Source organism: Rhamphochromis longiceps, linkage group LG6 (genome assembly GCF_057381845.1).
Source record: "Rhamphochromis longiceps isolate RC_006_pf linkage group LG6, R_longiceps_female_GT1.1, whole genome shotgun sequence".
NCBI classification, from domain to species: Eukaryota; Metazoa; Chordata; class Actinopteri; order Cichliformes; family Cichlidae; genus Rhamphochromis; species Rhamphochromis longiceps.
Window position 1 is genome coordinate 9,243,643 of NC_140562.1, and position 22,596 is coordinate 9,266,238.

At 39.5% G+C, this 22,596-nt stretch overlaps 1 protein-coding gene across 1 annotated transcript in view; it reads right to left on the reverse strand.

The window, feature by feature from the left end:
- The window catches only part of slit1b (slit homolog 1b (Drosophila)), an 87,929-nt gene that overhangs the window by 49,755 nt on the left and 15,578 nt on the right, over positions 1-22,596 (reverse strand). Inside the window, exons 2-4 of the mRNA XM_085409173.1 lie at positions 12,526-12,597; positions 10,794-10,865; positions 10,605-10,676 (exon numbers count right to left, since the gene is read on the reverse strand). Of these exons, the coding sequence (XP_085265299.1) occupies positions 10,605-10,676; positions 10,794-10,865; positions 12,526-12,597 (216 nt within the window). The remainder of the gene's footprint in view (positions 1-10,604; positions 10,677-10,793; positions 10,866-12,525; positions 12,598-22,596) is intronic.

Sequence of the window (22,596 nt, forward strand, 5' to 3'; positions counted from 1 at the left end):
TTTTTAAGGCCTACAAGTAAAAAACTACATTTCCGCGAAAATGACGTCACTTCCGGTTTCGGCCAGGAAATGGCGGACATGCGATCGTTCGCGCTGACGTCTGTTTCATTGTGGGAAGTATTACGAATAGCTGATCGGATCGGCAAAGCGTGTTTCTGGAATGTTATGTTTTTGTTCCTGCAAGCGCTTTTTATGCAATTTTTGCAAAGCTTTATGTGGAAGTAAACCGTGACCGAGGACAAGCTGATGGCATAAGATGTAAGTACAACTCCTCTGGTTTCATATGCAAAACAAATTATTGCGCTAGCTTACGCGGTTCAGGTTCTACAGGGATTTAAAAATAGTTACACAAAACGGAGCGTGCTGCTCTGACCGGATTTAAAGGGTTAACAATGACTTTAAAAAATAATATAAAATAGTGTGCAACACCACTGAAGTTTTCTTTTTACCTCTCTTTTCAACCAACAGCAGTCACTCTCCTCTTCAAATAACTTCTGCTTAGCTTTCTGAGCTTCCCTCGGGTCCTCTTAATCAGCGGTCTACAACCTTTTTTGCGCCACGGACCGGTTTATGCCCGACAATATTTTCACGGACCGGTGTTCCAGATCTACTGGCGTTTAGATCAACTGGCGTTGGTCGAACAGATGTGTGGTAGTCTTGCGTTTCAGGAGCTGCTACCGACAAACCAGCAAAAAAATGGCAAATGTGTCACCTGTGACACTTGTGAGGTTATCTCAAACACACTCCGTCAGTCTTGAAGCTGTTGAACAACAAAATGTATAAAAATGTGGTGAGTTTACCTGGTGATATCCTCATGCGCAACGCGATCGCGAAAACAGCAAACAAGTAACACCACGCCGATGTTGTTCACAGGACAGCAAGACTAAACGATCGGGAGACTCTTGTCATCGTTATCGTTCCCCTCGCATGGTTTGTTTCTCCGAATTCAGCGTTTTTGCTTCACAACTACAGCGAGCAGTTTACTTTGTGCACTAACATGGACTCGAGTCAACCAGCGCCACCTCTGGCCAAGTGCCACAGCCTACAGCCAGATCAACTTGTGACACACATCTGCACCACGTTTGAATTCGTGTCATGCACAACACATTTGTACCTTTCAATTGTGTCTGTTTGTGTCTGTGTATATCATTTGGAATTTTGTACAAATGTAGGCGAATAAGGAATATATGATATCATTTCATTCTTTTCAAAGGTTTATTTGCATGACGCACAAACAGACACAATTGAATGAGGGAGGGGCTAATAATCGGCTCAGTCATTTTTAATGATCGTTGAAAGCCCAGATCGTAATCGTGATTAAAATTCGATTAATTGAGCAGCCCTACTCTGCACTGTGTTAGCATAAGGCATTGAGGAGCTAACAGTGGATGAATTATATCCTTAAACTTAGAAAGTTCATCACTGTTGTGAATTAGAAAAGATAAAAGTTAATATGTTTGATTCGCATGACTCATATTATACTATAGACTATACTTCCTATTTGGCATGTTTGCTTTTTCCATTTGCTGGTGTTTAAGTTTTACTGGCTTTGACCACCGTACTCATCAGACCAGGCAATATGGTCCATTATAAAGAATTATTTCATCATGATATTTTCACCACTTGTAAAACAGTTATTCAATACGACATAATATCCAGGCTCTTATGCAGTGCTCCCTTAAATGTATACCATCTGTCTCATGGTACAGGCCCTCACATGAGCTTAAAAAAGTATTTCACGTTTCTACACCATTTTATTTTATTAAAAATTCTCATTTAATGTGTCATTTTTAGGGAAATATGCAACAAAAAAACCCCCAAAAGCCAAAAACATAAACAATACAAAATCAGAACCATCAGTATATTCAATGTTTTTACTTGGAGGCCACATCACTCGTAATATAAGGAGACATGTTTGAAGACAAAAATAACATATTTTCTTGTTTTACTTCAAAGCCGTGTCAATCACGGAGCTTCAGCAGGCAAACTAACACAGACAAAACACAGTATTACGGGCTAACAACAAAATCTATACACAAACGCACACACACATGCTAAATATTACCCTCACACACCATCCAGCGGACACATGGCTGCCCCTTAGCACACAGGGCCTATGTGTGAGAAACACAGTCGCGTTAGTGTTTGACCAACACTCACTGAACTCTGGAAAAGTTCATGACCTGATGGCATGTAAAGGTGTGACCATGGCAACAGCACAAACTCAAGCATAGCAGGCAATACTGAAAATGTCTCCTTATTTCTGGTCATCTGGCATCTTTTGTTCAGCCCTACTTTACTCCCATGCATTACACCTTCAGTGTTTATAGTACTGTATCTTTTTTACATTTGTATACTCTATTATTATTTTTTTCCTTTTTAAAAACCCTTCTCTGCACTTTCTCTTTGATTTAATATCTTTTCCCATTTTTCTTTCCATCATGCCATCTTTATTTCTTTGCCTGCTGTCAAACCGCTGATCTTCATCCACAGTTTTTTGACCTCCCTTCCTCTGCCTTTGTGTCTTTCCTTCATTCCTTTTATCCTTCATTTCTCTTCCTTCCCTCCACCCACAGGGGAGAATAGCGCTTAATTGAAGAACCCCAAAAGACACATGAGGGGAAGGTGATGGGAAATATGAAAATGAAAAAACAAGGGGGAGCAGACAATAGAGGGCAGTGAGGAATGGTGGGTGGATGAAACAAAGGACGAAGAATGTGAGAATTGAATGTGACCGTCAGATGTCTCGCAGTAATTCTCACCCTAGTCTGCATCTTAGGTTAGCGATTGGCTCTTTCAACAGTTGTATGTTTTAGTTCCCATAATGCTTTTCCGCTGCTCTCAGTGTGCCAGCTTTACTTTGGATGGACATGACAGGAGAAGTCAGCGTCTGTGAACTGACCTCCCACAAATGCACGCACTCGCAGACACACAATCTGAGCAGAAAAATAACAGCTGAGCAGGTTTTTTGTAAAGGGAGTAGGGGTGTCTGTCCGCACCACTGATCTTATTATCCAGGATGAAGCTGTTACCACACACAGCAGGAAGAGCCCCACAGTCCCGGCTTTAAGAAAACTAAAATTCTGGGAAAATCCTTCTTTTGTGTGTTCTGCAGTGACAGATTCGAATCCTGCAGATAATGTAAATATAGATTTGCGTGCATGTGCAAATGTATTTGAACACATGCAGAAACATCTACTGTGGCCCCTTGCTGAAGAGACATGTGTTAGGTTTTAGCATGGCTTAAGGCTCAAGTTAAATAGTATCATGGTTTTGATATCGCATGGCTTCGCGTAAAGTCCTTTTTAAAAATATATATTTTAATATACTTTTACATTTTGGGGGGCAAAAGCATTTTTTTCTGAGCTCATTACAAGCTGTTAAGGTTTGCTGTCAAGATAATTCTCCTCCTCGACTCATGCTACATATTTATCATATTCCATATTCATACATTATGGAATATGATGTATTACTGTAGAAAACGTACTTAAAAAGAGGTCAGCATTTACCACCTGCAGCACTAATATTTTTTCATATAAGTTTTCTGCAGATTAAGTACATAATACTTCTTTTGACAACTCAAGTAAGGCCTCAGTCATACTGGGCAGCAATTGGCAACCACCAGTTAGTAGGAAAAAGTGAGCATTTTCCTGGTAGGAGCAAAGTGTTTGCTGGTAGTTACCACCAGTAGTGAAAAGTTACTACTAACATCCCAGTGCTGCTCGCTTGGAGCCCATTCAGTGACCTCCTGGTAATCAGCGGTTTTGATTTAACATGCTTACTTAGCTTAATGCTAGGGACAAATATATGTTCCCCAGCTGGTTGGGGTCCATTAGCAAGTGTTGGCAAACAAGTTGGCATCTTTCATGCAAACTAGAGGTGACCACAGTTATCTGTTCAAAGAGGTTCATGGTGCAGAACCCATTTCAAGACCAGGTTTACAAGTTCATCAACACCTGTCACCTAACAGTCGCTCAGGGAATACAGATTATTCCTGAGCAAACACAGCAATGAACTTATAATAATACGTAATTTCATTCTGTTATATAGCTGCTTTCATCAAAGCAGTTCTGAAGAAGTTGCAATTAAAGAAACTCGTCATTTTCAGCTAATGGTGGAGATTTTTAATAACAAACCTTGACATAATAAAACAAGTTACATTTCTTCAGCAAGGAAGGACTGAATGAAGAAGTAGGACATTTACAATATGCATAAATATGTACGCGACAAATAAATAAATACACAAGGAAACAGTATGTATTTTATGTTTTAATGTGATCCAGTTTATCTCATCAGCACTTGGTTGGTTTCATTTGAATCCCACACTACCACACTTGTAAGAAACTTGCCACTAAAAATTGCATATTTGTAGGAATCCGAGCTAATGTTTCTGTTCTCAACAATAAGCAGATAATTGAAGACACTTTGTGTTTTAATCATCAGCCTGCAAGATAGATGTATACGATATCTTGCAGGCTGAATCAGTGAACTTTCACTTGTTAAATGACAGGCAGTGACATTTTGCATATTACAAGTAGCAGTCAACTTTGCATTAATTACAACCTAATTACACATGCCAGCTGTCTTGTTAAAAGAAAGAAATGATCTGTACTATCAGCAAACTGACCCCACTTCTCACTTCCTCAGATCTAACACTTTACAAACAGCTCCCAAAATTCAAGACTTGATTGACTGCATGATGAATGAATTGCTGGCTGTCGAATGCAGTGCTCGTTTACCCTGCTGTAAAGATAAAGGTCATCATAATCTGTATCTACTGCTGCTTGCAAAACTATTATAAACTTTTCAATGGCAATGAGATTATCATGCAAAATTATTTCATACTTATGTAGGCACGGACTTTCTTGCTGTTTTATCCCAGAGAAACAGCAATAAACTATGATCACACACTCAGTCATAAGTGTCTCTAACATCCTTTTTGGTATCGATGCTAATCAGTGTAATTAGCACATGATTATATGCAAGGAATCTCCCAAAACAAACAAATGCAAATAAAGGTAATTATCACACACATACAGGCTTATTACCCCAGTGTGCTCTTCCTGCCTCTAAACGTCGAGGTCACACTCCGGTTAGCCTCTAAAGTGCAACCAGGCAGCTGCCATCACCACCTCTGTCAGCTTCACACCGTTAATTAGCTGCACTCAGATGCCAATCATCTGCTCTAATGAGGACAGCTCTACCACTCTGCCTAATGAGAAAAAACTCATGAAGTGTCTGAGGGGAAAGTTAACTGCAAGGACACACACGAAAAGACACATTAAAGCAGACGGCCACACATTTTTAATTCCCATGTATGTGTTTTGTTTTTTTGTTTTTTTCATTTTGCACACACATTTTGTTTCCCACTGCTCATATTTCATTCATGCTTATTTGTGCACTTGATCTCCATTGTGGTAACAACTGAGTCCACATGTACATGCAGAATTTATTTAAAAAGAAAAAGAAAAAAGTTGCTAAAACTCTAATTCAGAGGAAGTCTGTGAAAACATGCTATGCTTTTACAGTAATGCAAAGATTGCACTGTAAAAAAAAAAGAAGAAGAAGAAATGAAACAATGGTTCATTAATATTGACATCAATGGAATTATAGCCAATCTGCATTATTTCTCTTCACACCCATCTATATATCAGCACAGTTCCAGATGGCAGGACAGGCCATCAGGGAGAGAAAAAGACAACATGGTTTGGGTACTAAAGCCAGCAGCTACAGTTGATGACCGTTGTCCTCTAGCTAACACTTGCTATTCTGTATTGTTCTTCAATTTTAAATGGGCCTAAAGATCACTGAACAACTCCTGCATCATCTATGTCTCATTCTCAGAATTTCCTTACTTAACCTCTTTTAAACCTTTGAGCATATTTGAAAGTTATGCAGTGGTCGGAGCCAGGCTCTTAGGTGAGGTACACTTTGAGACCATCCATATCAATCTTTAGAAATAATCTATGTGCATATTCCAGATAAAGGTGTATTTCATATGACAAATTATAATAACATTAGAAATGAGGGACAAAATGTTCACATTTAGTGTTTTTTCCCTGACCCCTGCACACATTTTTTTTTACAGTGCTAGTGGTCAGTGCTCCAGTTGATGCCATTTCCTCTGTGGTCTTACATGTGTCTTGCATAAAATAATAGCAAAATGCTAATGATGCCATAAAGAGATATTTGTGAACAGGAATTTCTCTCCTATCTCAAATGGGATCAAGTTCAGATAAGCATTTGCCTGTGCACTGTCCAGCTCAAAATCATTGGGTTACATTTTACTGAGTACTGTTTCAAGCACCCAATAAGACCTGCAGGAGCCCAGTATTGACTGGCTAACCACACAGTTCATTTTCAGGTCAAGGTGAATTTGTGTGCGTGGGTGAGAGAGACACCTAGTTACACCCATAATTCTTTAGCTCCCCTGGGCTAAAGGGAGGTGCTGGGAGGGGGCACCCTGGTGCACGAACATACACATTCAGTCACCCTCCAGGTATCATCAAAACACACAAAGGACTATTACTGGGTGTGGAGCGATCCCATCCACACAGAGCCAACAAAAGACTGAGGGGAGACAGAAAGAATGAAAAATGAAAGTTGCCAAAATTGAGAAAAGAAAGAGGATGGAACAATAACACAGAGGTATGGACAGAGGAGAGGAAAACCGAGCAGCATCTTCAACTGACATTAAAATCTCTCCTTAGTTGTTCACAGAGGTGGGACCAAGTCATTGTTTTGCAAGTCTCAAGTAAGTCTCAAGTCTTTATCCTCAAGTCACAAGTCAAGTCTCAAGTAATGTCAGGCAAGTCAGAGTCAAGTCTCAAGTCACTGGTGTAAAAGTCAGAGTAAAGTCACAAGTCTGAAACTTTGAATTTCAAGTCCTTTCGAGTCTTTAAAAAACAAAAACAACAAAAAAAAAGTTGCAGTTATATGGAAATGTAAATATTAGACCATGTGATTTTTAAATCTGTTTTTCTCAACACATGACAAAATAGTGAACTTAGAAAATATACACAAATTGTGAAATTGCACCTCTATAAAATGCAGCTCAATTAAACTTAGCTCCAAGAATAATTTTCACCGACAATTCTGAGATAAGCTGCATGTTATTCTTGGATGCGCTTGTAGGACCGGCTTTAAAATAGCATGACAAAAAAACTATACACATTAAAACCAAACAGTATCATCAACGTAGCCTGGACAACATTTGCTACTTAGATGAAGTCAGCTATCTCATTGCAGCAAAAGAGAACCTACCGTTCTTTATGCAACTTCAACTGTCGGACAAAGTTGGAAGTTGTTCCATCTCTGTCTGTGATTCTCTGCTTGCATGTTTTGCATATTGCATTTCGTTTTTTTGTTGACTATTTCATAGTTTATGTACCTGAAAAAAATAACTCCTTGCAGCATTTTTGAGCATTTTTTTTTTCTTCTTAAAAAAAAATCTGGTTAATTTGATTGGCTGTGCTACAGCTCATGCACACATACGTACGGAGTGTGGTTGGAATAAATGAATGAATGAATTGAATTAATGGTGCACATTTTCTATATAATATGTGTGTTAAATTTTAGAGATGGGGTGAAATATCAAGTCTTTTCAAGTAAACCGGTTCAAGTCCAATTCAAGTCCCAGGTCATTGGTGTAAAAGTCCAAGTCAAGTCACAGTCTTAGAACATTTTTTCAAGTCAAGTCTAAAGTCATAAAATTAATGACTCGAGTCTGACTCGAGTCCAAGTCATGTGACTCGAGTGAGTCCACACCTCTGTTACAGCATGGTGTATTACCAATGTGACTGTGGTCCCAACTACCTGCTGGTCATTAACAAGCTCCCCCATGTATTTTTGGGCTGATCCTCCACCTTTTTCATGATCATTCTCACCCCATGTGGCAAAATCTTGTATGGACCTCCAGACTGGATTGATGGTCATTTTATATTTCTTCTATTTCTGAATAATCACATCAACAGTTTTCACCTCCTCACCAAGCTTGTTACTACAGTCTTGTCCTTGGCATCCTTTGACAGCTCTTTGGTCTTGTCCATGGTGGTGGACAGTCTAGAATAGTTGGGATCAAATACTTATTTCACTCAATGACGTGCAAATTAATTAAATGAAAAGATTTTATGTATGTATGTATTAGTCTTTACACACTGTTCAGTTCTTTGCAAATGAATAAACCTATATATTTAGCCAGTAAAAGCTCAGTTTAAAAAGAAGACAGTGTATCACAATCTACAAGAAGAGGACAGACTGATACATGGAGAGGGGAATATACAGGAAATAGGCTAAAGTATGGAAGGCAATTTTGTTGAAGAGACAAAAATGCACACAAGCAAAAAGCCATGAGTGTGTGTTTCCCAGGGACATCAGGCTTTATACAGTCCATCATCACAGCAGGAGGAAAAGAAATCGCTCCTGCTAGAGGAAGTGCTAATGGCTCTGTGCTATGAGTGTGTCACTGTGTGTGCGTGTGTGTGTGTGTTTGCTGATTGATCGAACATGCCAAGTCCATCTCGGCACGTCCTAATGGGAGCTAGAGTGTGAAATTGCCAAAACAGAAAGCAGCAAATAATCAGAACAGACACACGGATTGAAACAAACACACACTGTCTTTTACCATCTACTCATCTTATACTTTCTCTTCATTCCTCCCTTTTACACACACACACACACACACACACGCACACGCACGCACACACACACACACACACACACACACACACACACGCACACACATTGTTTGTCTCCACTTTTTTCTGTAATTACTGGTATTTTTCATGGCTGCTACCCCCTTCAGTCCACTTCCTTCTTTACTCGGGGGAAAAGTAAATCTCTTTGTATCAGCACATTTTCTGTTAAGCACTAAATCACCGCACTCAAACATGCAGAAACAGGTACCAAAGCACATCACTGTCACGAACAGATCAATCATTAGGAAAAACTTAATTAGAGAGCTCTTATATTTGCTTTTTCCTCTTTCTCTGCAGTAATGTTTGTGTATGTGTTTCCAGGCATCTCCAGGCAGTAGCAGATACCTTCCCCATCTCACACTACAACCATGCATTTATAACAAAAGCGTCTGAGGTGTGTGTGTATGTGTGTGTGTGTGTGTGTGAGAGAGAGAGTCACATTTATCCACACAGTAACCAACTGTGTCCAAGCTTTCAGTTATTAAAATAAGCTCTTTATGCGTGTGTTCAAATGTTGAATTAAAGCTAGACAGTTCCTACAGCTCCTGTGGGAGCCTGTAAGTTATTTGCAGTGCCTCTGCTGTCTAGAGGGAGGTTATTTGCAGTGTTTTCTGGGTGAGGAAAAATAGGTCAATTGTTTTTATCAGAAAAGTCAGTGACTAAACAGCTTGGAGTAGCAGAAATTTTCAATGTTAGACTATTGTAGTTGATCACTATAATCCAAAAATATATCCAGATTCAAGACATCTGTGTATTAGCTAATGTACAGACAAATTTAAGACAACAGCCTGGAGGGATGAAGGCTGGATATATTCTTTTTAACTGGGTTGACGTAACAAGACCTGCAGACATAATCCATTATCCACAAATGAAGGGGAAAATATTTATTATTTTTAGCTCCAGATTCTTGGATTACGATAGAGTAACTTTGCATGATTCACAGTTCATAATAATCTTATACTGATTCTTTTTACTGATGATGAGCTGATTTCACCCAGTTCACCCTCTCTGTGATTTAACTTGCCTCGCTTTAGAAAACCCTTTTCCTCATTGATGGCTTCAATGCAAACAAAAGAACAGAAGAGAAGGTTCGTGGGGCTACAGAGATGACCTATCTTTGATATCAAACAGAGCCAAGAATCAGTGGATTTATTGCAGTCTGAACCCTGACCTTTGATTCACATGTGCTGACCTCATTTTCTGAAATTTGGGCATCCATTACATAACGGTATATTTGTGAAAGAAAATATGGAAAATCACAACAGATCACCTTTAAACATACACTCGCTCAAATCCAATCATACATACACACATCACAAAAGCAACCAGGACCATCAAAGCAAAAGAAGAAGAATGAAAAATAAAATAATGAAAACAAACATGCAGAGCGATTAGAGCTCAATGAACCACACTTTTAACAGATGCAAATTAAGTGTGTATCTGAATGAAATCCAGACTATTTCAGCTTAATAGGTTCTGAATGCACATGATAGTGCGGAAAAATACCCCAATGACCACTTCTGCTTGTTTTAAAAATCCTAAATGACCTTCCCTGTCGATAAGAAGAGCTGCCAGTTCAGGGAACTCTGCAATTTGTAAGTGTTCGATATTCTCCAAGTAAGACCGACAGAACTACTTAGATGGATATAGACACTGGATGCTGCTATAGGGTGGTAGACAAGTATGAGCCAGTACTTATGGACCATGTACATGTGTGAACATGGCGGACATACCTGATGGCCAAGATAAACACATTCTAATCAGTTGAATATGGGACTGTGCAAAAACCCGTAAAGTGCATTGTGTAGAACAGAGACATTGAGCTAAGGAGAGCAAAGTCCTGAGATTTCAAATAGAGGGTGCAGGGTATGGAAAGAAAATACGCAGAGCTCTGGAGTTTGTACTCACAGTCGAGACAGGGCTTCATTCTTCTGAAAGAGCAGCTCTGGAAGCTGGCTGAGACGGTTTTTGTTCAGGCGACTGTGTGGACAAAAAAAAGACAAAGGAAAAAAAGCTATCATTTCCTGTGAAAGAAAACACTTGAATGGAAAATTAATTTGGTTTATACTTGTAAATGTCTTTGTAATGTGTTCTCACAGTCTTTCCAGCTCCTTCAGCTCATCAAACACTCCCTTCTCAATGTTACTGATCTGGTTTTCCATCAGATGACTGCAAGGAAACACTCACATTAAGATTCACTGTTTAAGCACATACTTTAAAAACAAATCAAGAGATATTAAATAACACAGTCAGTTTTCTATTTGATAAATTGGTAACACGCTTTAATCCTTCCTCGTAAAACATGAGTCTTGTTTGGTCGATCTCAGTCTGAGTATTGTGAAAATACAGTAGTTTTTCTACAAGGATATGTTCTGCCTTTGTTTAACTTAATCTTTAATTATGAGTGTGTTGATGAATTTGGGTAAAAAATAACATGTACATGAAAATAGAGTTTTATTTGTCAGCAGCTGAATATGTGGATGAGGCTTTGGTTTCAGACACTGGTTTTGAATCTGTCTGCACTTGAATCTGTATATTTGAGAAACATACTGCCGTCTTCCACCTCATATACCACTGCTGTATAGGGATGGGTAACGGTATCCGGTGCCATAATGGCACCGGTTCTGACATAAACGGTAGTGACCAGACCACATTTTGGTGCTTTATTTCGGTGCTGTATTTCGGTGCTTTTTTGTCATACACTTTGGATTCTAGCCAATCATTTTACCTTTGCAAGCACAGTAGGCGGGTCCAGGTATGTACGTTCTATTAGAGCAGAGCTACAGATTAAAAATGCCCGAGGCAAAGCGGTCAAAAGTCTGGCTGTACTTCACAGTAAAAGATGCAAACTCAGCAGCCTGCAACAAGTGCTTTAAGGTGATACTGTGCAAAAGAGGTAACACCTCGAATCTGATGAAACACCTGGCGACGTATAGCATTTTGTTAAAAGCCGAGAAATGCGCTGTATTGATAGCTTGCTGCAAGACCTCACACCGAGCACATCTACTGCGGGGTGATGCCTGTTATCGGACCCGGAGTTAACAACATCCCCCAAGAACCCGAAGAGGAGAGTCCTGGCCCCTAGCCCTGCCAGTGTAGCAGAAATGATGACGGATGATGATGGCAGCAGCAGCCGTTCTTCTCTGCGTGAGTAGCTTAATGTTGTTCGTGTGTAAGCTAACACACAAAAAAACAGCTAAAGGTTTTTGGACCAATTTTGTGTTCTCCATTCTTTAAGCACCAGTTTGAGCACCAGTTTGAGCACCGTTTAAGCACCGGTACCGTTTCAAAAGTACCGGTTTGGTACTGGTATCGGATGAAACCTAAATGATACCCATCCCTACTGCTGTAACACTTTACCCTCCTGACAGCAGTACACCCAGGGCTCCCAGTGGGCTGCTAATCTGTTCTGATCAGGTCTCCAGAGATATAATCAGTCCGGGACATGTCATCATGTCCATCACTGACACTCATTGCAGTTCTAGTCCTCAAGTTAACACAGGAAATTACTGCTCATGCAGTTTCTCCCCAAGGGCACAGTGCTTCCACGTCAAAGGGTCATAGATAAACCCTCCTTGTAGAAACTGACACCAGACAAGCACCTTATGTCAGCTTTACGTGGCACCACAGCTATGCTTCAGACCTCAAACAAGGACAGAAATGTGGGAAAGAATGTCGTAATAAATACAAGCTGTTGCCCTGTCAACAATGAGCCTGAAGGCAATGAAAGTAGAGAAGGAAATGGTGTGAAAGCCACTCTGGATGGGGTGAATGCTTTAATTGTAACCCATAAAATATATCTATAAGAGTAAAGGCAGATATAACTCACAGGACTCGGAGGTGTTTGAGACCCGAGAAGTCTGTCTTGGTGATGACTGTCAGGTTGTTTCCATTCAGGTCTCTGGAAAACAAAAGAGAAAACAGCACATAAAGGAACTGCTGACATAAAGAAGTCAAACCTTTAAAAACATCAAAGAACATCTTAGGAACAGAGTGTAACTTATCAATTTCATTAACAAACTAATTATTTTGTTTGGAAGATAGATGCGTGCAACGATCCATTTTCTTCTGTTCAGCCAATTCACAGAGCCACGGGGGGCTGGAGGCTTCGGTTCCAGTCATCACAAATACGTATGAAACTGAAAAAGACATCTTGAGTGAAATATGTAAACAAGCTGGTTTGAAGGAATTTGAATTTGTTCCCCTGGCTGAAGTATGCAGATTCACACACAGAAGCGGGAACTAGAGACGGGCTAAGGTCCAGTTATGTTCTTAAAACACTTCTTCTGTGTGACAAAGTGCCTATTCCAGGAAGGCACAAATTAGTCACACAACTATCAAATCTGTTAAACACAACAGTTCTGTGCTGTACTCATTTTTACACCCAGGTTTTCAGTCTTTCCAAGAAGCCTTTCACACACATCTACTCAGTTCTATTCATGACAAATGACAAGAAACTATTATATAGAAATTAAATATTATAGAAACTTTTACTAAGTTCAGTCCAGTGTAAAAGTAAAGTGTGCGTGTTAGTCCCCATAGGGAAATAGTTCCTCTGCATTTAACCCATTCACCCAGTGAAGCAGTGGGCAGCCACCAGTGCAGCGCCCGGGGAGCAGCGTGTAGGGACGGTACCTTGCTCAGGGGTACCTCAGGGTAGCCGTTCAGTGGAGTCGAACCCCCGACCTTCCGAACAAATAAATAAATAACTAAATCAGAATCTTTCACTGTGTCTCGCCTGCTTGTTATGAAGGTTATATGCCACTGCACTGAGCGTTACAAACTGTGTTATCTACATTACAAAGAACACCTGCTGACTATGTGTAGGATTTGGCTGTTCAGCTGTCATAACTATTAGTTTGTACTAGATAAATGTTCACACATGTACTGACTTTGACTAGAATATAAATAGTGATGCTATAGTTCTATATTGTGTGCTTAACAGTTGGATCCGACAGGCAACCAGGCAGTAATTAAATTCAACTTTACTATAAGATATCGAGACTTTTCAGCCTTTTTTTGTTCTCTCAGTTGCTGATTATTTTGGCCAACTCAGTCTTACAAAATTCAGATGGAACTTGTTTCCTGTTCATATACTATTACTGTTATTTTTAACAAGTGTGGCTCTTGTTCAAGTCCAAAAAACTAGATCTTTTTTATTCACTCTATTAATATCCTAATACTGTGCAGCACTTTGTTGCTGCTCTTTGAAGTTATTTTCATTCACTTTAGTGTCAACAAAGTCTCCTCACTGGGAGTTCACTTTGAGGACAACCTTTTATTAAATTGTAAAAGGTTGTCCCTTGGAAAAAAATTGCTTTCTTCCAGATATTTGTTCAAATGCAACAGCTACTGTTTGACAAGCGAGTCCTCAGCTCACACGAGCATAGCCTTGAGCTGCTTTGCTCTACTGTTGCATCTGTTCCAAGTCACCCAAGGAGGTTTAGGTATGAACTGTCGCTGCTGTGTGTTACCTGATACTGAACTCATTTCAGGCACTCGTTTCAACACACTTGTAGAGGCTCTCTTAAATGGGAGGGGTTTAACCCTGTGACCTCATTATCTACTTTGATTGACATCTGTGAAGAAAGAAAGGGATGATGTCACTCTTCCCACGAGGCTTTGTGAAAGGACAAGTAAAATGAGATGTGTGTGTGTACCTGTGTATGTGTGTGCGTGCGTGTAGAGTGTCATGTTCCTGTGCTACTGTAATGGGTGGAGCAGAGCCTGACCTTGTCCTGTGCCTTATGAAAGAGAAAGAAAAACCAAGAGACAGTGGATGCTGTGGTTTGGGTGTGTGAACTGAAGCTACAGGCCACTCACAGAACTTTAACAAAAAGACCTGATGGAGTAGCAACGACAAAACTGCCCAAATGTCCATTAGTCAGCCGATGTTGGTCTCAGACTGAGCTTTAAATAGTTGTTTTTTGATCCTCACACTGCATTTTTTTTAGTTGAAGGTTCACATTAATGCAAATCTATACTGAAAAAATACTCAAAGTTTTCTTACTATCATAATTTCTTGTGTCCTTAATGACTATGAAAGGATCTGTGATGTGTTTACACATAAATGTGCAGTCTTCTTTCGGCACCCAAACAGTTTAAAACATGTAGCAGCATGCTGTAGCGGTCTAAATCAGTCTACGGGCAAGCAATGTAGCAAATGCTATGGCATTTTCCTGAGATTGACTGATTTCGTATTGAGGTGGCATAACTGCAAAAATGCCAATGTGGAAATCAAGCACTGAATTTTCCCCAGTAATTGTCCAGATTAGGACAAGACCACATCATGTGACCCTCATTTGCTAGATTATGTCCACGCCTGGGACAGGCAGGATCGGCTTCTGGGAAAATTTTTGAAAGCCTCTCTCCTGTATAATGAAGACGATGAAGAATGTTAAACTGAGTTAAACCATGGCGAATGCAAAGGGAGGAAATATGTATACGATTCAAGCAAGATCTCCACTCATCATCAGATAAATCCACCACAATGTCTTTTTCCCAATTATTTTTTCCCAAGTAATAGGCCTTAAGCTCTGTATCAGTTTGTATATGACGGAGATTCTCCTTTTGCCAAAAGATCTATTTCCAAAATAGTATCCACTTGATTTTTAGAAGGTAGGTAGGGGAATGAAGGAAACAATGTTTTTGAAAAACTTCATATTTGCAGGTATTTAAACATATGTGAGCTGGGTATATTGTAATCTCTCATCAGAGCGTCAAAGGTGTTAAAAGTTTCTCCTGAAAATAAATTGTAAAAAAAACTTCAAACCATTATTATGCCAAATTTGGAATGCTTTATCTGAAATGGATGGCAACAAAGGGTTAAAAGCAACAGGCAAAAATGTACTAACCTGTTGCAAACAGAAGTGCCTTCTGAATTGAAGCCATATTCGAATAGATGTTCTTACAACTGGAATTGTTATTTTCTGTTTTTGATTTAGAGCTAGGGATGAGGTTAGGAGGGGAAGTGGATTAGACATCAGTTCCATTTTTACCCTCACCCTCGCTATTCTCATAAACATATTTCCAGTGCAATAGTTTGGTGATATTAGCCACCCAGTGTTAAAAGATAAAATTTGGCAACCCTAGCCCCCCAGCCTCTTTTGGTACTTCCAAATATGTTTTTTCCATTCTGGGATTTGAATTTTTCCAAATAAATGTTGCTATTAATCTGTCTAAATCTGTCTTAATCATTTGGAAAACATAGAGAAATTTTGGTAAGACTGCAATTTTAACTATATTAATTCTGCCTGCTAATGAGATTGGAAGTGTTGCCCATTTTTTAAAATCTTGTGATGTTTGTTCTAACAACGTGTCAAAATTATGAATCCGCAACTCCATCATTGTGCGGGTTACATTTATTCCCAAATATTTAAATGTTTCTTTTTCTAAAGAAACTTCATTTTTAAAATGAAATGTTGAACATAATTTACTCTTGAGTTATGTGTTTATCATAAATTACCATGAATTTAGCCGAGTAAAAAGAGAGCCACTTTCATGACACAGAAAAGCCAGAAGGCCATTTATGTTGTTTTTAAAGTACACATTACTGAAGGGTCTCTCTGTTAGAATTAAACTGTGGTAGAGCCGCATGCATGATATTTTTAATTAATAGTTCGAGTGCGTCCCGCAGCCCCTTGCTGCATGTCTTGCCCCTTCTCTCGCTGCCCCTACTTTCCCATCATTCTCTTCACTGAGTCTATCAAATAAAACTGAAAAAATTGTCATGAAATTCAGTTTTCTCGTAATTTCATTCAAAAAGGTAAACTTTAACATATTTTATATTCATTGCATGCAAAGTGAAATATTTCATGCCTTTTTGTTTTAATATGGCTCATTATGGCTTATAGTTACATACGGTATCATCAAATACAACATCTCAAGTATTAGAATATATGATTTCAGCTTCTCAAAAAATAAATTAATTCATACTCTCAATTCTTGGTTTGGATTTATTTTACCCCCAATAAAAAACACCTTTATTTAGTAAATACATTTTGTGTTTACTTGTGTTATCTATGTGTATGTGTATATATATATATATATGAGGAGCATAGGCCCCTCGTCTGTGGATATATACATACAGTGGGGCAAAAAAGTATTTAGTCAGCCACCGACTGTGCAAGTTCCCCCACCTAAAATGATGACAGAGGTCAGTAATTTGCACCAGAGGTACACTTCAACTGTGAGAGACAGAATGTGAAAAAAAAATCCATGAATCCACATGGTAGGATTTGTAAAGAATTTATTCGTAAATCAGGGTGGAAAATAAGTATTTGGTCAATAACAAAAATACAACTCAATACTTTTTAACATAACCTTTGTTGGCAATAACAGAGGTCAAATGGTAAATGGCCTGCATTTGTATAGCGCTTTTCTAGTCCATAGGACCCCAAAGCGCTTTACACTACATTCAGTCATCCACCCATTCACACACACATTCACACACGTTTACTATAGGTCTTTACCAGGTTTGCACACACAGTAGCTGGTATTTTGGCCCATTCCTCCATGCAGATCTTCTCGAGAGCAGTGATGTTTTGGGGCTGTCACCGAGCAACACGGACTTTCAACTCCCGCCACAGATTTTCTATGGGGTTGAGGTCTGGAGACTGGCTAGGCCACTCCAGGACTTTCAAATGCTTCTTACGGAGCCACTCCTTTGTTGCCTGGGCGGTGTGTTTTGGATCATTGTCATGTTGGAAGACCCAGCCTCATTTCATCTTCAAAGTTCTCACTGATGGAAGGAGGTTTTGGCTCAAAATCTCACGATACATGGCCCCATTCATTCTGTCCTTAACACGGATCAGTCGTCCTGTCCCCTTGGCAGAAAAACAGCCCCAGAGCATGATGTTTCCACCCCCATGCTTCACAGTAGGTATGGTGTTCTTGGGATGCAACTCAGTATTCTTCTTCCTCCAAACACGACGAGTTGAGTTTATACCAAAAAGTTCTACTTTGGTTTCATCTGACCACATGACATTCTCCCAATCCTCTGCTGTATCATCCATGTGCTCTCTGGCAAACTTCAGACGGGCCTGGACATGCACTGGCTTCAGCAGCGGAACACGTCTGGCACTGCGGGATTTGATTCCCTGCCGTTGTAGTGTGTTACTGATGGTGACCTTTGTTACTTTGGTCCCAGCTCTCTGCAGGTCATTCACCAGGTCCCCCCGTGTGGTTCTGGGATCTTTGCTCACCGTTCTCATGATCATTTTGACCCCACGGGATGAGATCTTGCGTGGAGCCCCAGATCGAGGGAGATTATCAGTGGTCTTGTAGGTCTTCCATTTTCTGATGATTGCTCCCACAGTTGATTTTTTCACACCAAGCTGCTTGCCTATTGTAGATTCACTCTTCCCAGTCTGGTGCAGGTCTACAATACTTTTCCTGGTGTCCTTCGAAAGCTCTTTGGTCTTGGCCATGGCGGAGTTTGGAGTCTGACTGTTTGAGGCTGTGGACAGGTGTCTTTTATACAGATGATGAGTTCAAACAGGTGCCATTCATACAGGTAACGAGTGGGGGACAGAAAAGCTTCTTACAGAAGACGTTACAGGTCTGTGAGAGCCAGAGATTTTCCTTGTTTGAGGTGACCAAATACTTATTTTCCACCCTAATTTACGAATAAATTCTTTACAAATCCTACCATGTGAATTCATGGATTTTTTTTTTCACATTCTGTCTCTCACAGTTGAAGTGTACCTCTGGTGCAAATTACTGACCTCTGTCATCATTTTAAGTGGGGGAACTTGCACAATCGGTGGCTGACTAAATACTTTTTTGCCCCACTGTATCTATCTATCTATCTATCTATCTATCTATCTATCTATCTATCTATCTATCTATCTATCTATCTATCTATCTATCTATCTATCTATCTATCTATCTATCTATCTATCTATCTATCTATGTATATATATATATATATATATATATATATATATATATATATATATATATATATATATATATATATATATATATATATATATATATATATATATAAGGAGCATAGTCTCCTCGAAGATATAATTTTTGTGGATGAGGTCATTTGAAGAGAAAGAGAGGGAAGAAAAAGCAGGGGATTGGCTATAAGAGAGGGAGGGAGGGGTGGATGGCAACAGGTCGAGGCAGGGGGTCCAGAATAATTCCCTGGATGTGTGTGAAATTACACTGACAGTTAAACGGCAAAGACGAACCAAGCATCAGGAAGCAGAGTGGCATATACAGTACAATGGTGATGATGATACCATTTTCACATGTATGGATGCTCAGAAAAACACCAAGGTAGAAATGATAAGGTGCTAAGTGTGAAAATGCTCATAATTTGTTTTTGTCTTTTTGTATAAGAAAAAGGAAAGGGACACGAGGGGAGAGACGAGCACAAATACAGCCTCAGTGATGCGTGGTTAATTGAGTTTTGTGCAGCATGTCGGGGTCAGGGGTCAGTTAAGCGACAGACTCCCCTCGAGTGGCGACTCTGCCAAACAATATCTCATTAAAGCAGAACGCGTCTCACACACACACACACACCATCACCGCCCTAATGGGCAATGAGGCAGTTGATCCGCTCAGCTCTGCTTTCCACTGTCACATCTGACATGGTAGGAGAGCAGTAATTGGGGCGACTTAATAAGACAATGAGATGGGGTATGTTTGGTGGATGGCGCGAACAATGTAAAGATATAAGATATATTAGAGTTCACTTTATGTCGTTGAATAGAAATACTGGCAAACTGTGAGAATGCCAGGAGTCAAAAACAAACATCTTAAGATTCATTTGAGCACACATCAGCGACTACAATACTCTTCACATTCTCCTCCTTCTGGCGCTCTACTTGAGTTTTTACACAGAGATTTCCTACTTTAAAAAAGTAACGCCTCCAACTACTCAAAAGTGGCTAAAAACTAAAAATTAATTTAAAAAGAAAAAAATATGACAAATAAGTAAATAAGAAGAATGGCAATACATACCAGTAAGCTTTGGTATAAAGCAGAAAACAATTAAAGAAATAAAACACAAACACTTAGACGTGCGCCCAAGCACAGGACCGTTAGATACATCTGAGCAGGCACTCGGCCAGTCGATGCAAATGGGTCATTTTAATCTGCTAGTCAACTGAGCATCCGTACAAGACGGAAGGGCCAGTGAAGTATCAAGCTACACACACCGAGCACAAACACAATCTTCCTCCTCACAAAATCACACACAGTCATTAGAGAGAGAGAGAGAGAGAGAGAGAGTAACAGCATACAGTCTAAACAGACTGGAATAAACAACAAGGAAATCTAAGACTTTTTCTGCTCCATCACCTGTTTACTAAACAACACTGCAATGCAGTCCCATCCTAAACCTCCATCTCATCGGGTTTCTTTGTTTGGAACTGTGGTGCAAAACTGTATTTAACTGAAACTGCATTTGTTTTGTTGACATCCACCTAGCCACGTCTCAGCCAAGGACCGACTTGTTTAATGGATGGAGTCCAGAAACGGAAAACAAATCAATCTCAAGTCAAATTTCACCCCAAATAATGGATGTGTCTAAATCTCTAAAGACTGCAGTTTACATTAAGTTTGTTTTGTTATTTCTGGTAAGTTTAAAACCACTGTCAACAAAGTGTCAGCATCAATCTCCGTTTACCATGACACACAGCAAAAGCAAGTTAACAGCTCCTAAATGTTGTATGTATTGTAACGAATGATTGATGGGGGGCGTCGAGAGGGTGTGGGTGTCATTTTAGTTTGAAAAATCGTGAAAACCTCAAATTTATAAAACTGTGTTTATTTGAAAGAAAGAAAGAAAGAAAGAAAGAAAGAAAGAAAAAGAAGTTGCAAACCAGTATGCAAACAGAAACTCTGTGCTTGTGTTTTTGTTATTTCTGCATCATCATAAAAGTGTTTTTGCAAGTGACTCCTAAAAGGTTGACTCTGTTCATCTGGATGTAGCATTTTCAGTGGGAGAAACGTTTCGTCACTATTCGAAGTGACATCTTCATTCTCAGCTGACTGCAGGTTTCCCCAATCTTATAAACAGTACATTTGCACAGTGACTGAAACCAGCACCACTGGACTGGGAGGTCAGTTCCTTGATCATTAATATGCAAATTATCATAACCACTGATCAATGGCCATGAGTGCCATTCACAGAGAGTTGGGGAATGGCTGCAATCACAACATTGTAAGATGGTGACAGATGTACCCTTAGGCCTCCTCCTTGATTCAAAGACGGTGTTTCCCTTTTCACGTATATGGCCTCCTTGACTCCGCGCTCCTTCCTGTCCAGGATGTGTACATCCTCATCATTGAAAGAGTGTCCACTGGCCTGTAAGTGTAAATAGACTGCGGTTGGGGAAACCTCCAGTCAGCTGAGACTGAAGAAGTCATGTGGATCAGCGATGAAATGTTTCTCCCACTGAAAATGCTACGTCCAGATGAACCGAATCAGCCTTTTGGAATTTACTTACCTGGATGATTGAGCTGCATCAAGATATTGCAACTGACTAGTCATGTCTGAGTATTCAGTTAGCATTAGCCAATAAAGTCAGCAAATGGTATTATAAACTATCTCTAGCAAACCAATATTAGTAACCTGAATTTGACTAACAGTAAATCTGATAATATATTTATTATATTATATATAAAATAATAAAGAAAACATTAGGAATACCAACCATTTGTTCTAGAAGAGAGTTGTCGTATGGCAAAGGCTTTCGCTCCCCTCCAAATTCCAAAGCTATGACATCACAACGTAATTGGTCAGATGTTGATCCTCTAACATTATTTTAATGACACAGGAACAACACTAACAGCAGGATATCAGATACACCATAAAAACAGCACTGAAATAAAACAATGCAAAAGCCTGCATTGTAACCAAAAAACTGCTGCACCTAGAAATGCACTTAAGTTATTTAAATGCAGCTATGAATTGTTTTGCCTACCTTGACTAGGTAACAGGCATATATTAGCTAAAAAGTCAAATATGTTTTTGTTGCTTTGTCTTTTTAAATGTAAAATAAAAATCTCAGGACTAGCAAGCCTCCATTTTTGTATTCCACTACAGTTTTTTTTTTATTGGTTTGGCGCAGTTTTCACAAGCAATTGGTACATTTTCAAAACTCTTAGTACTTATATCACAACAGATCATCAAAAGTGCACGTTTTTCAAACATTTCAGCATATTTTCAATTGTGTCAGTACAATACACATAATGACAAAATATCCTTTTCACTACACAAAATAAGTGTTTCATCTAAATAAATGTTTTGTTCACAGTTACTGCCTTTCATAATGTTATCACTATCAAATTTTTGATTTGCATCTCTTATTATTCAGTTTAATACATTTGTCTATCATTTAATTCAACTGATCTTAATGTTCAATCAATGAATCATCCATTATGTCCATGGATTTTCAACTTGACTGATTGTTGTCTGGTCATTTGTAAGTTACACATTGCTGCAAGAGCTTTCAATCTAGAAATACTAATTGCTAATTGTTTCCCCCTGATGATCACAATTAGTTACCATGTAAGTAGAACTGTGTTTGAGACTTTGCACTGTTCAAATATGGAGCAGGATAGACTCGTAGGGAGAGGAAACCTTCATCGAAGAGGTGGTGGTGCTGCTCCTCGACAGAGAGGTGGACACAGACAAGGAGAAAGAGGTGGTGGTGCTCCCCGACAGAGAGGTGGACACAGACAAGGAGAAAGAGGTGGTGGTGCTCCTCGACAGAGAGGTGGTCTTCAGAGAAATGTAGGCAGAAGACAACGCACCATCATCTCTAATGAAGTCCGGGCCATCATTGTTGACCATGTGGTTAACAGAGGCCTTACCATGGCTGAGGCTGCCAGGTTGGTACAGCCTAATTTACAAAGGTCAACTGTCAGCTCTATCATC